Raw genomic sequence first — 20,723 nt, forward strand, 5'->3', positions numbered from 1 at the left:
GAAAGAGGTCAACACCTGAGTTTTAAATGATATTTGAAACTTTGAAGTGCATGAGTTTTTCTTGGGAGTATACGTTGAATTAGAAGGCTGCAAAGTTTAGAAAAATTCCTAAAGAATATTACCACGTCAAAAACTGAAAAAGCAAGACCCAGTTATAATCACTGAAGGTTGTTGGCCTGGCAGAAAAGAAAAAAAATCAATACATTCTGTGTCTCAGAAACAAATAAATAGGGATGTTTATAAAATGATACAATATTGTACCATGTTAAAAAGAAGTTGGGCTGGGGCTGTAGCTAGGCGGCAGAGCACTTACACTGGATTTGATCCTCCCCACCACATAAAAATAAACAAATAATAAAGGCATTCTATCCACCTACAGCTACAAAAAAATTTTTTTAAAAAGATGTGAAGAAAATATATCTTATTTTTAAGATTCTAATTATACACATTTGTGATATAAGATCATAATTATTACAAAGAGTAAAATAAATATTTTATGGCTTGTTTTTTATTGATTTTATTATTATAATTTTTAAATACATGACAACAGTGCAATGCATTACAATTATTATTACACATATAGAGCACAATTTTTCATATCTGAGTATATAAAGTATGTTCATGCCAATTTATGCCTTTATACATGTACTTTGAGTTTTTTTGCATTACAATTCTTAATACACATATATACCACAGTTTTTCATATGTCTGCTTGTATATAAAGTATGTTGGCACCCAATTCAAGTCTTCATACATGTACTTTGTATAATGATGTCCATCACATTCCACCATCCTTGCTAATCTCCTGCCCCTGGGCCCTTTCCTTCCCACCCCTCTTCCCTATCTAGAATTAATCTAATCCTCCCATGCTCTTGAAATAAATATTTTTGACAGACCCTCTAACAGGTCATGTATCTTAAAAATATGTATTTTTATTTGAATTTCTAAAGGACTCTATTGTTTTCTCTTTAAGAGACTGGAGACAGAGCATGACAGGAAGGAACCAATCTATCATCTCAGAGTTCCTCCTCTTGGGCCTGCCCATCCAGCCAGAGCACCAGAACCTCTTCTATGCCCTGTTCCTTTTCATGTATCTTACCACCGTCCTGGGGAACCTCCTCATCATCATCCTCATTCGCCTGGACTCCCATCTGCACACACCCATGTATTTGTTTCTCAGTAACTTGTCCTTCTCTGATCTCTGCTTTTCCTCTGTCACTATTCCCAAACTGTTACAGAACATGCAGAGTCAAGTTCCCTCCATCCCCTATGCAGGCTGCCTGACTCAAATGTACTTCTTCCTGTTTTTTGGAGACCTGGAGAGCTTCCTTCTAGTGGCCATGGCCTATGACCGCTATGTAGCCATCTGCTTCCCCCTGCACTACACCACCATCATGAGTCTCAAGCTCTGTCTCTCCCTGGTGGTGCTGTCCTGGGTGCTGACCATGCTCCATGCCCTGTTGCACACCCTGCTCATGGCAAGAGTGTCTTTTTGTGTGGACAACGTGATCCCCCACTTTTTCTGTGACTTGTCTGCTGTGCTGAAGCTGGCCTGCTCTGACACCCATGTCAATGAGTTGGTGATATTTATCATAGGAGGACCCATTGTTGTCTTCCCATTCCTACTCATTATTGTGTCCTATGCACGAATTTTCTCCTCCATCCTCAAGGTCCCTTCTTCCCGTGGTATTCACAAGGCCTTCTCCACGTGTGGCTCCCACATTTCCGTGGTGTCGCTGTTCTTTGGGACAATTATTGGCCTCTATTTATGTCCATCAGCTAATAATTCTACTGTGAAAGAGACCATCATGGCTCTGATGTACACGGTGGTGACTCCCATGCTGAACCCCTTCATCTACAGCCTGAGGAACAGAGACATGAAGGGAGCTCTAAGAAGAGTCCTTTGTAAGAAGAAAAAGTCCTTCTGTGTTTGATGGAAACACTTGTGATTTTCATATCATTTTTTTCAGTGAATATATGGATATTAATATTGGAATATTATTCCAGAGTTTTCCCCTCACCTTGGGAACCTTTGTTGATGTAGCACACTACACAGTGGTTCAATATGTAAAGGAGAGGAAGCTTAGCTGAGCAGTTCACCTAGGGAAGGGGGTCTTGATGATCTGATTTTGCCTTTCTTTGTCTTTCCCAAGTGATCCTGGGAAAGCCAGGTGTAAGAATTACTGTTGACAGTAGAATGAAACAGACATTATTATTACTGTGTGTATATATGTGAATGCATGACCAATGTGATTCTGCAACCTGCAACCCATGTGATTCAAATGTATGATATGTCAAGGTCATTGTACTGTCATGTGTAACTAATTAAAACAAATAAAAAAATTAAAAAAATTAAAAAAGAATTACTTTTTGATGTGATGTCCATGCCTTATATCCTTAAGTTATTATCCCAGGATCTTATCATTTTATCCAGAACTCTGCTTTGTCTCTAGTGTCATTTTTAAGTAGTGCTCTATAATCTTAGGTTAATACTAAATAAGGTCAAAACATGTCAACCTATCAATCTCCCCCAATGTTTCTTACAGACATTTTCTCCTGCAGACATTTTCACATTGTTTTATCTTCAAGGCTTCTTCCCCCCCATCCCAATTTATTTTCATTTTTCTGACTTGACCTAACCTTAAATGGATCTTTCCTTTTTTAAAGTGGATATTTCTAATACTTTTGCTATAATGTTTCATTTTGTTCTTATCCTGGTGATTACCTAATATGAAATTTTATTATTTGTCCCCAGTAATAGGAAGAGTAACTGGAGGTTGGTTAAAAAGTTTAGTTTGTAAGAACACCTCTCTTCTGTTTGGTATTTTGAACTTTGAGAATGTATTTTATGTTTTTCCCCTACTTTCATGACACTTCAATGGGAATAGAAAAGATAGTTTTGTTGTTTTAGAGGCTCAAACTGAACTTCAACATCTCACATTACAAAGAGGGCTAGTTGTTGAAACTGTGTAAGATCACAGGCCATCTGATTTCCATTTCTTCTCATTCTTCTCCTATTTCTGAAAAAAAAAAATGAACATCATTTCTTTTTTCTTTCTTCTTTCTTCCTTCCCTCCCTGCATCCCTTCTTTTTGTTAATGGAGTGCTTTACCACTGACCTAGATCCCTGGTCTTTTGTATTTTTAATTTTGAGTATGGTTTCTCTAGGTTGCTGAGGCTAGCCTCAAATTTGCCACCCTCCTGTCTCAGCCTCCCAAGACATTGTACCCAGTTATTTTTCTTAAACTCTTAGCAACACTATGGAATGGACTAGGTTTTCATCCTTTGTCTGTTTGTTTCCTTCATTGTTTCCTGTAACTGCTGACACTCAGATCCATCCTTGGCATCCTCTTATATGTTTTTCTGACCCCGACATCTCCATCTGAAGCCAAGACCAATCTCCAGAGCTTTCAGCCATTCTTAACTACCTAGTGAACATCTCCCCTTGGTGGGTACTTCAATCTCAGCACACACAATCTTGAGCTCTTTATGTTCCACCTAAGTCCTTTATTTGTACGTTATCCCATATCTTGATTTATGATGTCACCTGCTTCTCAGTTACCCGAGCAACACTTCTGTGTGTCTGTATGTGTATATGTGTGTGTATATAATTTGTATTTTGCCTTTTTCATTTAATGTCATTTTTCTGCAATATTTTATTATTCTCCATTTGATTGTTGAGGTAATACCACCTTTCAAAAAAACCCGCATTTCAAAAGAAACCTCCCTAATAATGCCAATATTAACTTCATTTCATTTTCCGAGAGAGAGAGAGAGAGAGAGAGAGAGAGAGAGAGAGAAAGAGAGAGGGCTATTTCTCCAGTCATCTAATATACTATAAATAAATAATGTATTTCAATTTATTCAAGTTTTCTTAGTGGAATTTTATAGACGTTTAACTTTTTCCTTGTATATTACTTTCTATTTTTACTTCTAGACATTTGACAGTTTTGGAGGGGATCATTTTTGTGTTTTTGACAGGTAATATATATACATAGAGAAGTTATTGATAGCTTTGTATGACAATTTTGCAATGGATTTTTACTAAATTCTATGTGATTTCTAAAGAAGAATTTTCAATAAAATATCTTGGGTATTGGAGATATACAGCGAGAGCTAATATAAATATTGGTAAGTGTGCATATTCTTTTCAAGCATTTAGTTCTCTTGATTCTTTTCTAACTGCACTGACCATCACTTCAAAAATAATGGAAAATCATAATATTAATATTTAAGGGGACACATAGATGAGAATTGTGGGAACATGAGATTAAGAGAATAATTCTATACAATGAGCCCCCTGTACTGACTCCCCACTTGCTTCCTTTGCCAAAAAGATCTCCAAGAGGGGTATCAACAGCAAGAGTTCCCATGTGAGTGTGGGTGCCTGCTCTTTGTCCTCTAATTCCAGGGAGGATAGAGTCCTCAAGGAAGGGTAGAGTGAGCTCGCCCTCCATGTTGGGTGGGACGCTGGGAGAAGGAAACTTTGCAGAAGAGCCCGTCACTGTACAGCACATCACAGCAGCACTGGTTTGGGAGAGTCTAAAACACCACCTCCACACTCCACATACACATAAGCATGAATCTTCTGAACCACCATGGCCATAAAGATCTGAAAAGTTCTTAGTTCCAAACCTCAGTTCTTGTGTTCTGACAAAAGAAAATTTAAAGTCAGGCACCAAAAGTCATGCAAGAGAACTTTATTTTAAGTGAAGGTGAGGTGAAAATAAAGGAAAAGCAAAGTGAGCCTTCATGCAAGAGAACTTTATTTTAAGTGAAGGTGAGGTGAAAATAAAGGAAAAGCAAAGTGAGGCAGAGGGGGCTGGTTATTCTCAAACGCTGTGAACCGCCCACTGGATGGAAATAGGCTAACTGGGTGTACCACGAGGCATGGAGAGCATCCACCTAGAGGGGTGCCCTTACAACTAAGTTGCATCCCCAGCTCTTTTTATTTCGAGACAGGGTCTCCTTAAGTTGCACAGGTTGGCCAGAACTTGAGATCCTCCTGGTGGATCCATCCTTTCTGGTGGCTGGGATCAGAGGCAATGGCCAGGAGGAAGAGGTGCTCAAGCTAGCACACTGCTGAGTCCAAAGCCCTGGGAAGGGAGCTGTCAGCTGCGGTGTCTTCATCCCTTACTGGGGGCACCAGACCTTTTGCACCCCAGCCTTGTTGTGAAGCCTTCACAGTGCCCAAGACAGCCCTTCTGCCTCCCGAGGGGAAGGAAGGGGGTAGATTCACAAGGAAACCTCATGCGCACCAGCAATGGTTCAATAAAGAAACCTCTTGCATGCAGCCAACAGTTCAAAAAGGAAACCTTGCAGTCCAGGTCAGTGACGCCAAGGCAAGTTGTGGGTTTATCTTTACTAATATTTAGTTAATGTAATTTGAAAAGGAAAATAAGAGAATTTTAAGAGGCCTTCGTTTTTGATAGAACTTTTAGCTAGAAGTCAGGAGAAGATGCTGAGGATTCTTTAAAAACAGAAAAGTGGCACAGACCTGTAATCCCCACGCCTTGGATGGCTGAGGCAGGAGGATCACATGTTTGAGGGTAGCCTGAGCAACTTCAAGACCCTGTCTCAAAATAAAATAAAAATAGCTCTGTAACTCAGCGGTCAAGTGCCCCTGGGTTCAATCCTCAGTACTAATAAGTGAATTAATTTAAAAAATTAAGTTAAAATAAATAAAGGGGAAATCTTTGGAGCTGAGTCGATGGCAGTGCTGCTAGAACAAAGAAGGTGTTGAGCCCCACAAGTGGCTGCAGGACCCCTGTGGGCCCAAGACACTAGAGGTAGGAAGCCCAGGCCTTTGGGCAAGCTGGGTGGATGCTGGCACAGCTTCAGAAGCCTCACCAGAACCTGGCAATGCAAAGGGGTTACCCTAGGCTGGAGGCCAGAGGCTGCCTGGACCTGTGTTTTGGGGTTCTGGGCTGAAAGCAGCAGCCCCTGGGATGCACACTCAGGGGCTGTGTCCAGTCCCTGCCTGCTGGCAGAAGTGCCAGACCAGTTACACCAAAGTGTGGTCTTGTGCTAGGGGTGCTCCTGGGGTGCCAGGAGGAAGAAGGTGAGAATGGGATTGGGGGTGAGGAATCCCTGGGGTGACAGAAGGCTCTTTCATGGCTGCTTGTCAGGAAGTAATCCCCAGGGAGCCAGATGTGACAGGCACAGAATAGCAGAGCTGGCCTACAGGACTAGAGTTAGAGCCCTGGAGAGGGATGACATGTGGACAGCCTCAGGAATCTGGAGACATAAAAGAATAAGCTGAAAGCAAGCTGCCCCAAACAATGTTCCCAGGTGACCCTACGGCAGTCCCAGGGTCAGTGCAGCGAGCCCCAGGAAGGTAGTTCTTTGGGGACTCTGGGGTGGTCCTCAGGGAGGATTGCCTGCCCCTCTTTGAGATGTGATGCTTGCTCCAACCCACCCCTGCTGTTGAGGTCCCTGACACCATCATCCTGAAGCCCTCACCAAAACTGGGCTGAGGCAGATGCCATGATTTTGCAACTCCCCAAATGAGCTAAATCAGCCTCTTCTCTTTAGAATGTTATCTGCCTCAGGCATTATGTTGCAGTGATGCAAGATTAACACGAAGCTGATGCACATGCTTAGTTCTGCAGGCTCATAGTCCATGGCACTGGCAGACTTGGTGTCTGGAGAGGGCCACTTTCTGGTTGGCAGACATCACCTCTGGCTGTGCTCTCACGTGCTCATGTGGCAAAGCCCATGCTTCTTGGGCCTCTTCTAGGAAAGCACTAATGCCACTCATGGGGCCTCTGCCCTCCTGACCTAATCCCCTTTCCAATTCTCCATAGATTTCCACATTAAACTTGGGGGGTGATCACCATGCAGTTGCTCCCAAAATACACATCCTTCCTGAACATGTAGAATACATTTGTTCCCTTCCAGTAGCCCCCAAAGTCCAACTTGGTATGTCTAAGTCCAAAGTCTCAGGTGAACATGTCCATCACAGCAGGGTGAGGCTCAGGCACCATTTGTCCTGAATCAAACTGCTCTTGCTGTGCGGCTGGAGGATCTCATAAGGTGTATGCTTCCAAAACCATGGAGGAGGGCAGGCATAGGCAGCCATTTCCTTTCTAGAGGGAGAAATGGGAAAGCAAGAAGGTGTAATGTTCCAAGTAAGCCCACAGCTCAACAGAGCATAGAAGCTTAAGGCTCAAGAATCATCGTTTTTGCTGGGCATGGTGGAGCACAACTGCAATTCCAGGGAGTTGGGAGGCTGAGGCAGGAGAATTGCAATTTAGAGGCCTGCCTTGGCAATTTAGTGAGATCCCATCTCAAAAACATGAAAAGGGCTGGGTTGTAGCTCAGTGGCAAATTGTCTTTGGACTTAGTCTCCAGGAACCACAGCAAGAATAACAACAAACCAACAAAAATTCCACAACTTTTTGACTGGATGCTCCGCCCATAAGCCTTTAGGGATGGACCCACCTTCCAGACTTGGTCTGTGTGGGTGTCCCTTTTTAGGGGTGGCAGAGGCAGCAGCCCTGCCCCTAGTGCTCTGTGCCTGGGCGGTTCCCTGGGGGTGTTCTGCAGTGGCTCTGTGCCCAAGTCATGAACAGTCCCATCCCAGGCTGGAATTTTATGCCAGTGTGGTTTGGGGAGTTGAGCTCTACTTGAGCTCATAGCTCAGCTTGTGGGGCTCTGTGGTGACCTTGCCCACAGTGGATCTCTGCCTGGGCCTCACAGCTTGCAGTCCAAGTGGTGGCAGCCATTCCATGCAGAGCTGAGGACGAAGTGTTGGGGTGGAGCTGCCACATGAAAGGGACCTGGCAGCAGTCCCTCCTGGGGGCTCCTCTGTCCTCCAGGCCTCTGATGGAGGGCCAGCCTACATCTCTTCAGTGCCTTTGGGGACTGTTCTTGCCTTGTCTCAGGGAGGACCTGTCCTAATCTTCTTAGGTAAGTGTTGCGTGCCACACTCTCCTCCTCAGAACTCACTGAATTCTCTGCCCAGGCTGGCCTCAAACATGAGATCCTCCTGCCTCAGCCCCCCCTCCCCAGTAGCTGGAATTGCAGGAGTGGCCTCTGCACCAAGCTCTATGGATGTTTTAATCCAGTGACCACACTCAGTGGGCTCATGCACACTGTAGGGTGAGTTCTGAGCTCTCTTCTGGAGTGACCTTCTGGCAGGTTCTGGGAGTCTCCTGAGTCTTTGGAGGGAAGTGGGGGCTGGGGTAGTTTTTGTCTTTGGCTGGGAATGTGGCTGCAGATTGTGCTCCTGACCAGGCCTGAGATGATGGGTTCAGTTTATAGATGAAAGGGACATAATGATGGGGACCATAACCCAAGGACCTGCCCCATGAGGTTTGAAGAATGACACTGACCTGAGAGGCTCTTCTGGCCCTGAAGGGAAGAAGTGGTTGTAGTGAAAGGCAGAAAAAAACATATGCCTTCCCCCAGGTGCAAAGGCAGCATTGGGTCTTTTGGAAAATCCAGACCCACAGATGTCCCCAGCCTTCTGTGATGACGCCCTCTCCCAGCCCTGCTGGGTGGAGAGGAGGTGAGGGAGAATCCAGCCCTGGTCAGAGGTGGAGTGGAGCCATCTACCAAGTGCCTTCTGGGTCAGCTTCGGCAGCAGAATGCTCAAGACTTCCCTGCTTCTACTGGTTTCCAGCTCCCTGCTCCTAGACTGCCCACATGCCAGCGAGGTCCTGGGCTAAGGTCTTGGGTGTCCCTCCATGAAGTTCATGGGTAGCTCCTCATTTCCCCAAGGTTTCCACAATGATGTGTGCTGTTTTGTCCTCAATTTAAAAAGAATTTAATTGCAGATAGAATGTTTTCTGAGACCCCGAGTGTGAATTAGCAGCCAGGGTCACCTGGTCACTGTGCTGATACCTCATTGACCCCACAGCTAGGGCCTCTGGGAGCCTGCCCCTGATCACAGATGGACTACCTGCTACAACTGCAGGATCCGAACTTTTGAAGGGGGAGGATGAGGCAGAGGAGATGCAGGAGCTCTGAGCTCTACCATTAGAGAAAGGGTCTGGGTTTGGGGACTGCACCCAGGTGCCTGTACCCCAAGGGTGAATGAGGGGAGCATAGGGGGCTCAGATAGCAAAGTTCTCCATGCACACAGAGTTGGAAGGATGCGGAATGAGGTGGGAGGTAGGTCTGAACACCTGCTATGAGCCCCATATCCTCACAGATATCCCCATTGACCTTCATGGTAGACACCTACTCAGCCCTGTAGAGAAGTGAAGCCCCATGAGGTGAAGGGGGTCCTGGGAAGTTGGACAGGACAGTGACTGTCCAGGGAACCTGGAGTCTGGGGCTGGGCAGGAGGGCAGATGCTGACCAGGGCCCCTCCTCTACTGTAATCCCACCTGATGCTGCACCTGGAGGACACCAGGCAGGTGCTTCAGGAATCCAGGTAAAAGCTTAGCCTGGGAACCACTCTTTCTAAGTCTGTTTTGTTGCTCAAATTTGCCTAAAAAAGGGTCTTTTGATGCTGACTCTTAACAGTCTGTCACTTACCCTCTGATGAGAGACCAGATCAGACCAAAGGAAAGGACAAGTGCATCATGGCTACATGGGCCCAGAGCACTTGGTAGACAATCAGTAATATCTTCAGAAAAAGTTATTCAGAGATGGGGGCATTGTCAGAATAAAAGATGGCCAGGTGCCAACCCTACCCAAGGCAGGCCTTGCCCAGGCTTTGGAGCAGGGTTCCCAAGTCCTCCATTAGGTGGAGCCAGTGGACATCTTTGCAGGTTGGCTCTTTTCTCTCAGCTCAGGGTGGCCTTGAGGGGATCTCAGCACAAATCCTGCAATAAAAGGACAGATAACACGAAGCCCCTCATCCCTCAGGACTGCAGGATGGACAGGATAGGGGGCGCTGTGATGGGGCCCAATTAAAATCAGAAAATTTCAAAGAAGCTCCAAATTGCTTTTTTCTCAATCCCTGCCATTCTCTGCCAGTGTCCCAGCTCCCTTCAGGCAACTGTCCCATGCCCAGGATGGAAGCCCTGACCCGGGAAGGAATTCAGGGCTGGATGGATCTCACCACAATGCCTAGCAGGGTCCCCTGGATCTACACATCTGCATTTCCCAGCTTCGTTCCTGTAGATGGCAGTGCTTCTGTGGGACAGAAGAGGCAGATCAGCTTCTTCCTCCATTTTGGCCAAACTGGGATTAAATCCATTTTTCCTTCTTACATAATCTTCTCTTATTTCTGACGCTGGTGAACGCCCTGATACAGTCAGAAGAGACTCCAGATTGTTGGGCCCCAAGAATAGAAAAGCTCTTCCCCCATGCCTGCTCCCCTGCTGAGACTCCCAAGGGTCCACAGCCTGCTGAACCTGGGCCCCAACTGAGATGCGTCAATGTTCCCTGCACAGCTGATGGCCATGAGCATCCTGGTCCTGTGGTGTCCCAGCTTCCAGGGTCTCCTCAGTCCCCTCCTGGACTCCCTAACTTTCTTCCCTTTTCTCCTTATGCCATGCCCCCACAGGAAGTTCCCCTAAGGGTATGAAGCCCCCTCCTGCCCAGATAACACCAAGCTCTCCTGGGAAGGTCACTAAGGCACAGTCAGGGCTGGAGAGAGAAGTCCAGAGAGAAGGGTCTCTGAGTCCCACCCTGGAGGCCTACCCCACGGTTAATCCCCCTCCGCAGTTCTGCACTCCAGGAGGCAGCATCTGGAGAAATGTGAAGGACTTGGTGGAAAGTCTTTGAATGGGAAGCCTCCAGTATCTGAGTGAGCAGAAGGAAAGGCCAGGTTGGTGAGGGGTGGAGGGAGCCCACAGCTCTAGGGTATGGGGACCCTGAGTTGTGTGGTGTGGCTGCTGTCCTGTGGGCAGCCAGGTGTGTCCTGGGCTGATGGGCAGTATGAGGGCTGGACACTGATCCCTCAGTATATCCACATAGGCAGCTGGGGTATGGCAGGGGGGTCAACAGGGCCAAGGAGGATGAGCTCCAGGGGAGTGGGAGGCCCTCCTCTAGGACCCAAGGCCCCCCATGGCCACCCCACATGGCATAGGAACCATGATCTGCAGCCTCAGTTCATACCACACATGTGCACAGAACTTTCCATATACTGACGATATAATGAGCCACAAAAACACTTCAATAGCATTCAAAGAAAGGTGTGAGTGTGAAATGTGTACACATGTGGTGTGGGTGAAGTGTGTGTGTGTGAAGTGTGCATGTCGTGTGTGTGCTGTGTTTGTGTTTGGATAGTTGGGTGCTGTGCATGCCATGTTGTTTGTACAGCACAGTTTGGACAGGATGGTGTGCTTCTTGGCATTTGAGTTGCCATACTGTGTATTGAGTGTGTGTGTGTGAGAGAGAGAGAGACGTGTGTATGTTGGGTTGTGTGGTATGTAAGGAGGTGTGTGTGCATGGTATGTGCGCGTGTGTTTTTGTCCTTCAATTCCACGGTGACTGTGTCTTTGCAGAGCCTGGCCCTCAGGATGAAGGCCAGTAGAGCTGGTGCCACATTGCCCTCTGGTGGCAAACCGCAGTTATGGTCATGACAATGACCCCTGTGTCCACAGGACAACCTGTGACAGACAAGGAATGCTCTGAGACTGACATGTAAATCAAGACCCAAGCGCCCACCCCCGAATTCCAGTGTCAAGATGGCAGTCAGATGATGGGGCCGGTGCCCAGCAGGAGCATGGCTTCCAGTGGCCTCATGGAGGACAGAATAGAAGCACTGCTGCCCTCCCTGTGGCAGCCCCGGGAAAGCCTCCCACAGCTGTGCTCATGCTCACAGACCCCAGGAGCGGACTCATGTTGCTGGAAAGGCCACAGGGATGAAAAGCCACCAAAGCCAAGACGTGTTCAGTGGCCATGTTGGTAATGACTGTGGTTCTGCAGCTGCAGCCTCGAGTGCTCACACATAGTAGAGATGGATAGAGTAGGAAGCCAGGGCATGCTCGCTGCTGGTCAGTGGCTCTGACAAAGGCCCTGGACAGATGCGAGGCCACTCTCCACACCCTCCCCCACTCTTATTCCACTACTCGAAGCTTCAAAGCCTGAGACAGAGGGCGGCCCCTGGTCAAGGTTACAGGAGGGTAATCCTGGGGGCCCTTCTGGGCCAAGAGCTTGCTCCTCAGTATCCAGGGTGATACCTGCTCAAGGGAAGGGTCTGACCAGGATGGGGCTGGAAGGTCCCTTCTCTGGGGCTCCTGGACCAGGGTGCTCTCTGTGAAGGAATGCCATCTTTCTTGATGTTTATTTTTGGTGTCCCCCTCCAAAAGAACCCTACGGTGCTATGATTGTCCTGTGGCTTTGTAGAACACACATGGAGTCATGATTCCCCCCACTAACACCCCCAACAGCACCCCATCTGCTCTGAATCCATCTCTGTGCCCTTCCTTGTTCTTTCCAAGGCCTGGATTCATCCTGTGGCCTTGGCTGGGAGGCTGATGTGGCTGAGGGAGGGAGGCCATGTCACTGCCAGGAGGAGAAGATAAGCTCCCACCCAGGTGGCAGGGCAGGCTCTGCTGAGACAGCAGAGTGACAGCCATCAGAGCAGCCATGGGGATGGCAGGTGAAACAGGAGAAGTCAGAGGCCTGGACCCACCTCCCAGATGCCTCTGTCCTGCCCCTTAGATCCACCTCACCCCTGAAGTGGTGGCCCTCATGCTTTCCCCACAGCATGAAGACTTGGCCACCCTACAGCCCCTGGGCTGAATGTATTGGTAAAGCTCCCAAAATGAACGTGTTACCTTGGGACTATGGGAGTTTTCCTTCTCTTCCCCCATTCCCCTACAGAATTCTGGAAAACTGGGCTTCTTCCTAGAAATCTATTATACTTTTATGGGGCAAAATGGATGAAATTTATGGAAACAGCCCAAAATGCAACCCTGGCTTCGCATGCTGGCTTTCCTGCTTGTGATGGCAAAGGTGGCTGTGGATCCTGCTGTCATAAGCAGCCACCGGTCTCGGGCTTGTGAGCTTCTCCAGGAGAAGCTGGGCAGTAAGAGGCACTTCCCCTGTGAGTGAGACTCACCAAGTGGGCAGTGTCTGTAGAGGCTATTTTCAGATCAATTGTGGGATTTCTTTTTCCTTTGGGCAGCCAAAGCGGTAGTACGATTGAGGAATTTTCACAATACCTCATTTTAAAGTTGTCAGCTGTTCAGGTTTCCCTTTGGAATCTCTTTCATTCAGGGAGGGACATGCTGGCTAGTGTGTGGCCTTCCTGCAGCCATGACAGAAGGGAGACAGATGCCCAGGAAGGCTGTCTACCTGCTGGCACCCTCAGCACCCGCAACTGTCAACTTTGAAAATCTAAATTCCTTCCTGATCTCCTGACTTAGAAATGGTTTGCTTGAAATGCAAGAAACAATCATCATCAAATATTCCTAGTTAGCAGGAGCTTGCTTCACAAGAAGTTCCAATGTGACATGGATGGAGATGACAGTGATGCATTTACTGGTTTTCAGTTCAGCTGGTTTTCAAGAGAACTCTCACTGGGCAGCAGGTTTAGTCAGCTGGTAAGTTGTGGGCTCTTATGGATATGCCTCTGATACCACTCTGATTGTCTGGAACCTGGGTTAATTTCCTAACTAGTTTGGGGTACCATTTCTGCCACTGGTCACAAATCTTGCTTCAAATTGAAATTCAGTTTGGCTTTGAGTGTGGAGACACATGATGATGGCTTCACCTAATTCAGTGTTTGTTTTGACCAAAAGTTTATTTTTCTAGTGCATTTTTCTAAGTCAAAATGGTGAAAATATGTAATTTTAGTAGGCATGACTGGGTCTTAATAAAAATCCCTGTAAGGAAAAAAGAAAAAAGAAATCAATGATAGATAAAAAATAGAAGTCATTCTAACATCTAAATAATATGCCATTGAATGACAAATGGAAAACAGAAGAAATCAGGGATGAAATAAAAAATACTTAGAGGTAAATGAGAATAGTGATATAGCATATCAAAATCTCTGGGATACCATGAAGGCAGTGCTTAGAGGAAAATTGATTGCATTGAGCTCATTCTTTATAACAATAGAAAGTCAATGAATAAAAGACCTAACATTACATCTTAAAGCCCTAGAAAAAGAAGAACAATTCCACACTAAAAGCAGTATAAAACAGGAAATAATTAAAATCAGAGATGAAATTGAAACAAAAGAAAAAATTTAAAAACTTGACAAAACAAAAAGTTGGTTCTTTTAAAAAATAAATAACATTGATAAACCCTTAGCCACATTAATGAATAGAAAGAGAGAAAACTCGACTAAAATTTGTAATGAAAAAGAAAACATCACAATGGACACTACTGAAATACAGAAGATAATTAAAAACTATTTTGAAAGTTTATGCTTTAATAAAATACTCAAGACATCAGCAAATTTCTGGAGTCATTTAACCTACCCAAACTGAACCAGGAGGACATGCACAATTTGAACAGATCAATCTCAAGTAATGAAATAGAAGATGCTGTCAAAAGCCTATCAAATAAGAAAAGCCAGGATCAGATGGATTCTCAGTTGAGTTCTACAAGACCTTCAAAGAAGAATTAACACCAATACTTCTCAAATTATACCATGAAATAGAAAAGAAGGGAACTTCTAAACTCATCCTATGAAGCTAATATCACTCTGATACCAAAACCAAACAAAGACACATTATGGAAAGAAAACTTCAGATTAATATCCCTGATGAATATAGATGCAAAAATTCTCAATAAAATTCTCAATAAAAAACATATTAAAAAGATAATGCACCATGATCAAATGGGGTTCATCCCAGGAATGCAAGGTTGGTTTAACATACAGAAAACAATAAATATAACTCATCATACCAGTAGACTTAAAGACAAGAATTATACGATAATCTTAATAGATGCAGAGAAAGTATTTGATAAAATACAGCACCTTTTCCTATTCAAAACACTAGAAAAACTAGGGATAGTATAATATCCCTATAATACTTCAATATTGTAAAAGCTATCTATGCTAAACCCAAGGCCAGCATCATTCTAAATGTAGAAAAAGTGAAATCACTCCCCCTAAGAACTGAAGCATGATAAGAATGCCCTCTTACACCACTTTTATTCAACATCATCTTTGAAATGCTAGCCAGAGCAATTAGAAGAAAGAAACTAAAGGGATATGAATAGAAACAGAAGAACTCAAACTATCAATGTTTGCCAATGACATGATTCTATATTTAGAAGATCCAAAAAATTCCACCAGAAACATTCTAGAACTAATAAATAAATTCAGCAAAGTAGCAGGATATAAAATTAACACCCCAAAACCAAATGCGTTTCTATACATCAGTGATAGATACACTGAAAGAGAAATTAGGAAAACTACCCTATTCACAATAGCCTCAAAAATATTTGGGAATCAATCCAACAAAAGAAGTGAAAGACCTCTACAATGAAAACTACAATCAAAATTACCCTAAGATTTTATCTCACTCCTGTCAGAATGGAAATCATCAAAAATACAGGCAGCAATAAATGTTTGCGAAGATGTGGTGAAAAAAGTACACTCATGCATTGCTTGTGGGACTGCAAATTGGTGTAACCACTCTGGAAAGCAGTATGGAGATTCCTCAGAAAACTGGGAGTGGAACCACCATTTGACCCAGCTTCTTGGTTTATACCCAAAGGACTTAAAATCAGCATACTATAGTGAAGCAGACACATCGATGTTTACGGCAGCTCAATTCACAATAGCTAGACTATGGAACCAACCTCAGTGTCCCTCAATAGATGAATAGATAAAGAAAATGTGGTATATATACTCAATGGACTATTACTCAGCTTTAAAGAAGAGTGAAATTATGGCATTTGCCAGTAAATGTTTGGAGAATATCATGCTGAGTGAAGTAAGCCAATCCCACAAAACTAAAAGCCAAATGTTTTCTCTAATATATGGATACTAATTCACAATAAGGCAAGGGGCACTAGGGAAGAATAGCATTACTTTAGATTAGGTAGAGGGAAGTAATTGGAGGGGAGGGGAGGGATGTGGGGATAGGAAATATAGGAGAATTATCACTGTATGTATATATGTTAGAGCCATAGTAACAAAAACAGCATGGTATTAGCACTGAAACAGATATGTAGACCAATTGTACAGAATAGAAGACACAGAGATAACCCCATATAAATACAGTTATCTTGTACTAGACAAAGGCACCAAAAACATTCATTGGAGAAAACATAGCTTATTCAACAAATGGTGTTGAGAAAACTGGAAATCCATATGTAGCAAAATGAAATTAAACCTCTCTCTCTTACCATGTACAAAAATCAAGTCAAAGTGAATCAAAACTTAGGAACTAGAACAGAGACCCTGCACCTAACAGAAGAAAAAGTAGGCCCAAATCTCTACCATGTTGGCTTAGGAACTGTCTTCCTTAACAAGACTACTAAAGCACAAGAAGTAAAATAAAAAATGAATAAATGGGATGGAATTAAACTAAAAAGCTTCTCCATAGCCAAGTAAATGATCCATAACTTGAAGAGAGAGTCTACAGAATGGGAAAAATTCCTTACCACATGCATCTCAGATACAGCACTAATCTCAAGGATATACAAAGAATTTAAAAAAAAACTTAACACTAAATAACCAAATAACCCAATTAATAAGTAGGCAAAGGAACTGAACAAACAGAAAAAAATACAATTAATCAACAAATATATGAAAAATGTTCAACATTTCTAGCAATTAGAGAAATGCAAATCAAAACTACTCTTAAGATTTCATCTCCTGTCAGAATAGCAATCATCAAGAATGCAGGCAACAATAAATGTTGGCGAGGATGTGGGGGAAAGGTACATTTGTACATGGCTGGTGGGACTGAAAATTGATGTAACCACTCTGGAAAGCAGTATGGAGATTCTTTAGAAAACTTGGAATGTACTACCATTTGACCCAGTCATCCCACTATTAGGTTTATACCCAAAGGATTTAAAATCAGCATACTACAGTAACACAGCCACATCGATGTTTATAGCAGCTTAATTCACAATAGCTAAACTATGGAACCAACTAGATGCCCTTCAACAGATGAATGAATAAAGAAACTGGTATATATACACAATGGAATACTACTCAGCCTTCAGGAAGGATGAAATTATGGCATTTGCTGGGAAATGGATGGAACTAAAGAATATTATGCTAAGTGAAATAAATCAAAGGCTGAATGTTTTCTCTGATATATGAATGCTAATTCATAAAGGAGTGGGAAAGGGTTGGGAAGAATAGAGGTAATTTAGACTAGACAGAGGGAAGTGAAGGAAGGGGTGGGGGAATGGGGATAGGAATGATAGTAGAATAGATTGGACATTATTACCCTTTGTACATACATGATTATGTGACCTGTGTAACTCTACATCATGTACAACCAGATGAATGAGAAGTTGTACTCAACTCATGTATGATGTGTCAAGATGCATTCTACTGTCATGTATAACTAATTATAATATATATAATGTTAATATATATCTGTCAAATATAATATATATAAATGTTAATATATATCTGTCAAAAAAAAGAAGAGGAGGAAAATCTCTGACTTTAAGTCTTTACAGCAATTGCGATTAGGTGTGTCAACCTAAATAATTTTTTAAATTACATTCTCCAAAGAATACTGACATTTATTTGGGGGATGACAGATCTTTGCAATGGGAATATGCATGTCATAGTGAACTGTGGGCATACTTGAAGAGGTTGAGCAGGGCAGAATGGTACACCCCTATAATCCAGCTACGTGGGAGGCTGAGGCAGGAGGATTACAAATTTGACACCATCCTGAGCAACTTAGCAAGACCCTGCCTCAATATAAGAAAAATAAAAAGGGCCAACAACATAGCTCAGTGGTGGAGTGCCCTTGGGTTCCATCCCCAGTGTCTGTCTGTCTGTCTGTCTACACACAAAGACATTGAGGCAAGGGGAAGTTTTAATGAGAATTATGTCAGATATTTTGAAGCAAATAATCCTTGGCCACAGTGGTTAACAATAAGCGTGGTGTCAGTCCAAGGTTGAACAATTTCTGGGCAGATGTCCTTGCACTAGTACTTTTTGTATAAGGTTGTTGCAGCCCCTATTCAGCTAGTGACTCTGGAAGAGTGTTTTGTGATGGTAACTATCAGGCAATCATGTAAATCATGTGTAAGAGTCCTTCCTTTGGCTTTGCTGATTTATTTATTTTTGGTTAGGTTTGACACAAGTGACTCCATTTTGATTCTGACAACATTCAACATTTCCTTCACAGATGTTCTGGGGGAAAAAAAGTTGAAATTTGTAGTTTAGATCTGGTGACCTCACTTAGTGCACAGTTGTGTTATTTCCTCACATGCTTACAGCTGTGAACCACCACCATGTCCAAGACAGGCCACCAACAGCTCCACCAGACCAAAACATTTCTCTGAGCAGTTTTACAGGAAATTGCCAGCCCTGGCCTGAGAACCAGTCTTCTGTTTTCTCTCTGGGTGGCCTTTTAATGAGCAGGATTAGATGCTTCTGTGAGTCCTGGAGGACAGGGTCTTGTCCAGTCAATATTGTGTCCCCATTGCCCAGCACAGAGCCTGGTTGCAGTTGGTGTTGGGAAACCTTTGTTAGGTGTGAAGAGAGGGGACAGGAGGAAGAAGACTGAGAGGAGGCAGGAGCCTTGGCCTCCAGTCCTGGTGCTGTCCCATGCTTGCTGTTTGACCACTTGGGAGTCAGTGGCCTTCTCTTTTCTTAACAAACATTGTATAAGAATTGCGATTTTGTGTGGCCAAACATGCTATGCAAAGCAACTGTTGATGGGTACAGAGGCGGGGTGTTCCCGTGGGAGAAGCCTTCTTACATGAAGTGGAGTCTCAGGGCAAAATGGAGTCTGTTTGGTGATCGCCCATATAGCCTGGCCCATAACATGGTGAAGTTGATTTCTACCTATTTTTGTGGTTATTATGAATGGGATTATTTCCCCCAAATCTTTTTCCAAAAGGTCCACTTTGAGTGTACAGCAAAGCCACTGGGTTTTATGTGCTGATCTTGACTTCCTGCTCTGCGGGGTGTACCAGTCGTTGGGTGGCCTCTCAGGATCCACTATGGGCTTACATCATCTGGAAGCAGGAAGAATGGCACTTCCCACTTTCCTGTTTGTGTCTTTCTTTCTCTTGCCGGGTGCTCTGGCTGAAATGTTAAGTACTTACTGTATTAAAGAAGGGGAATTGCCCTATCCCTGCTTCTAGAGAAAATTCTTTCCATTTTCCCAGTGTTCAGTACCATGTTGTCAGTGGATTTGTCCTGTGCACCCTTTATGTGGTTGAGGGATGATCCCTCTAGACGGAGCCATTCATCAATTGATTATTCATTACTCAGACCAGACAATAACTGTGGTTGAAGTCCCCAACAAAATTGTGGATGTGGGGGCTGGGGTTATAGCTCAGCAGTAGAGTGCACTTTCCTTGTACATGTGAGGAACTGGGTTCAATACTCAGCATCACATAAAAAAATAAAAATTAAAAAAATGTGAATGTGTCTATTTCTCCTAGAATTTTAGTAGTTTTTGATGTCCTTGTGTCTGCTATAGACATATTAAGGAATTTTGCATCTTCTTTGGGAAATTAATTGTTTAATATTATCTAATTTCCTCTTTATTCCTGATTATTTCATTGTTCCCAAAATCCTTATCTGAACTCAACACAGCTGCCCCATTTCTTTTGGTTAGTTTCATTCAGCATGGTGGTTCTTTCTCCATTTCTTTACATCTAACAATATCTGTATATTTAAAGTGAATTTCTTGTAAGTAGCATATAGTTGATTTTTGTAATCAACTTTGTCTTGTTTTGGACATTTACATCTAGTAATTATTGAAAGAATTAATTCAACATCTACAACGTTCATAATTCTTTCATATTTGTTATTATTTTTTTAGTTTCTCTCTTCTTTCTAGTTTTGTTTTTATTTTTGTTTGGTACCAGGAATTGAACTCAGGGGCACTCAAACACTGAGCCACGTCCCCAGCCCTATTTTGTATTTTATTTAGAGACAGGGTCTCACTGAGTTGCTTAGCACCTCGCTTTTGCTGAGGCTGGCTTTGAACTTGTGTTCCTCCTCCCTCAGCCTCCCGAGTCAGTGTATTACAGGCATGTGCCACCACTTCCTGCTGCTTTGTTTTCTTTTCTTTCTTTTTTTAACCATTTTATATGGTTTTATTTTGTCAGTGTTTTGTCCTTGAATTCCTAACATACATTTTAACTAACTTAGGCCCACTTTCAATGAGCACTTTGTCATTTTTTGTGCATTGAGAAAACTTATAGAATAAGGTAACTCATAATATTCACACAATAACTATCTGTGTGGGAAACAAAAACCTGCTTTATATTTATTTGACATTTTAAAAAGTTGTCAATCATTTCATACCCCAAATCATGTGATTGTCAATTCTGCATGTTCATGGCACTCTATCACATAGATCACAACAAACCTTTTTATTTTATTTAACTTGATGCTAGTGCAAAGAAGGAGCTTTCAAAAGCTAAACAATCTCTAAAATCATATTATTGGGTCTGGGATTGTAGCTCAGTGATAGAGCATATGGATAGCTTTCCATTTCCATTTCAATATGGCTTTCCATTTTCAACAACCTCAAAGATGAAATGAGAATGGGTTCTACTCTTTGGCTTCAAGATCTAAGCAGAGCATGGGCTAAATAAATGAATTAGGAATAGTAAGGCAGTTTGAAAGAGTGGGAAAGGAATAAGTAGATTTTAGAAAGGTTAAAATTGTGTTCGTTATATTACATTCAAAGACA

The 20,723-nt window shown here is 43.3% G+C and overlaps 1 protein-coding gene across 1 annotated transcript; it reads left to right on the forward strand.

Moving 5' to 3' along the window:
* The first annotated feature begins 989 nt into the window (after positions 1-989).
* Positions 990-1,934, forward strand: LOC113186460 (olfactory receptor 1468). The gene has a single exon (XM_026393924.2). It carries the CDS (start codon positions 990-992, stop codon positions 1,932-1,934), a length of 945 nt encoding a protein of 314 aa, XP_026249709.2.
* Positions 1,935-20,723: the final 18,789 nt, after the last annotated feature.

The sequence above is a fragment of the Urocitellus parryii genome, chromosome 7 (genome assembly GCF_045843805.1).
Source record: "Urocitellus parryii isolate mUroPar1 chromosome 7, mUroPar1.hap1, whole genome shotgun sequence".
Taxonomy (NCBI): domain Eukaryota; kingdom Metazoa; phylum Chordata; class Mammalia; order Rodentia; family Sciuridae; genus Urocitellus; species Urocitellus parryii.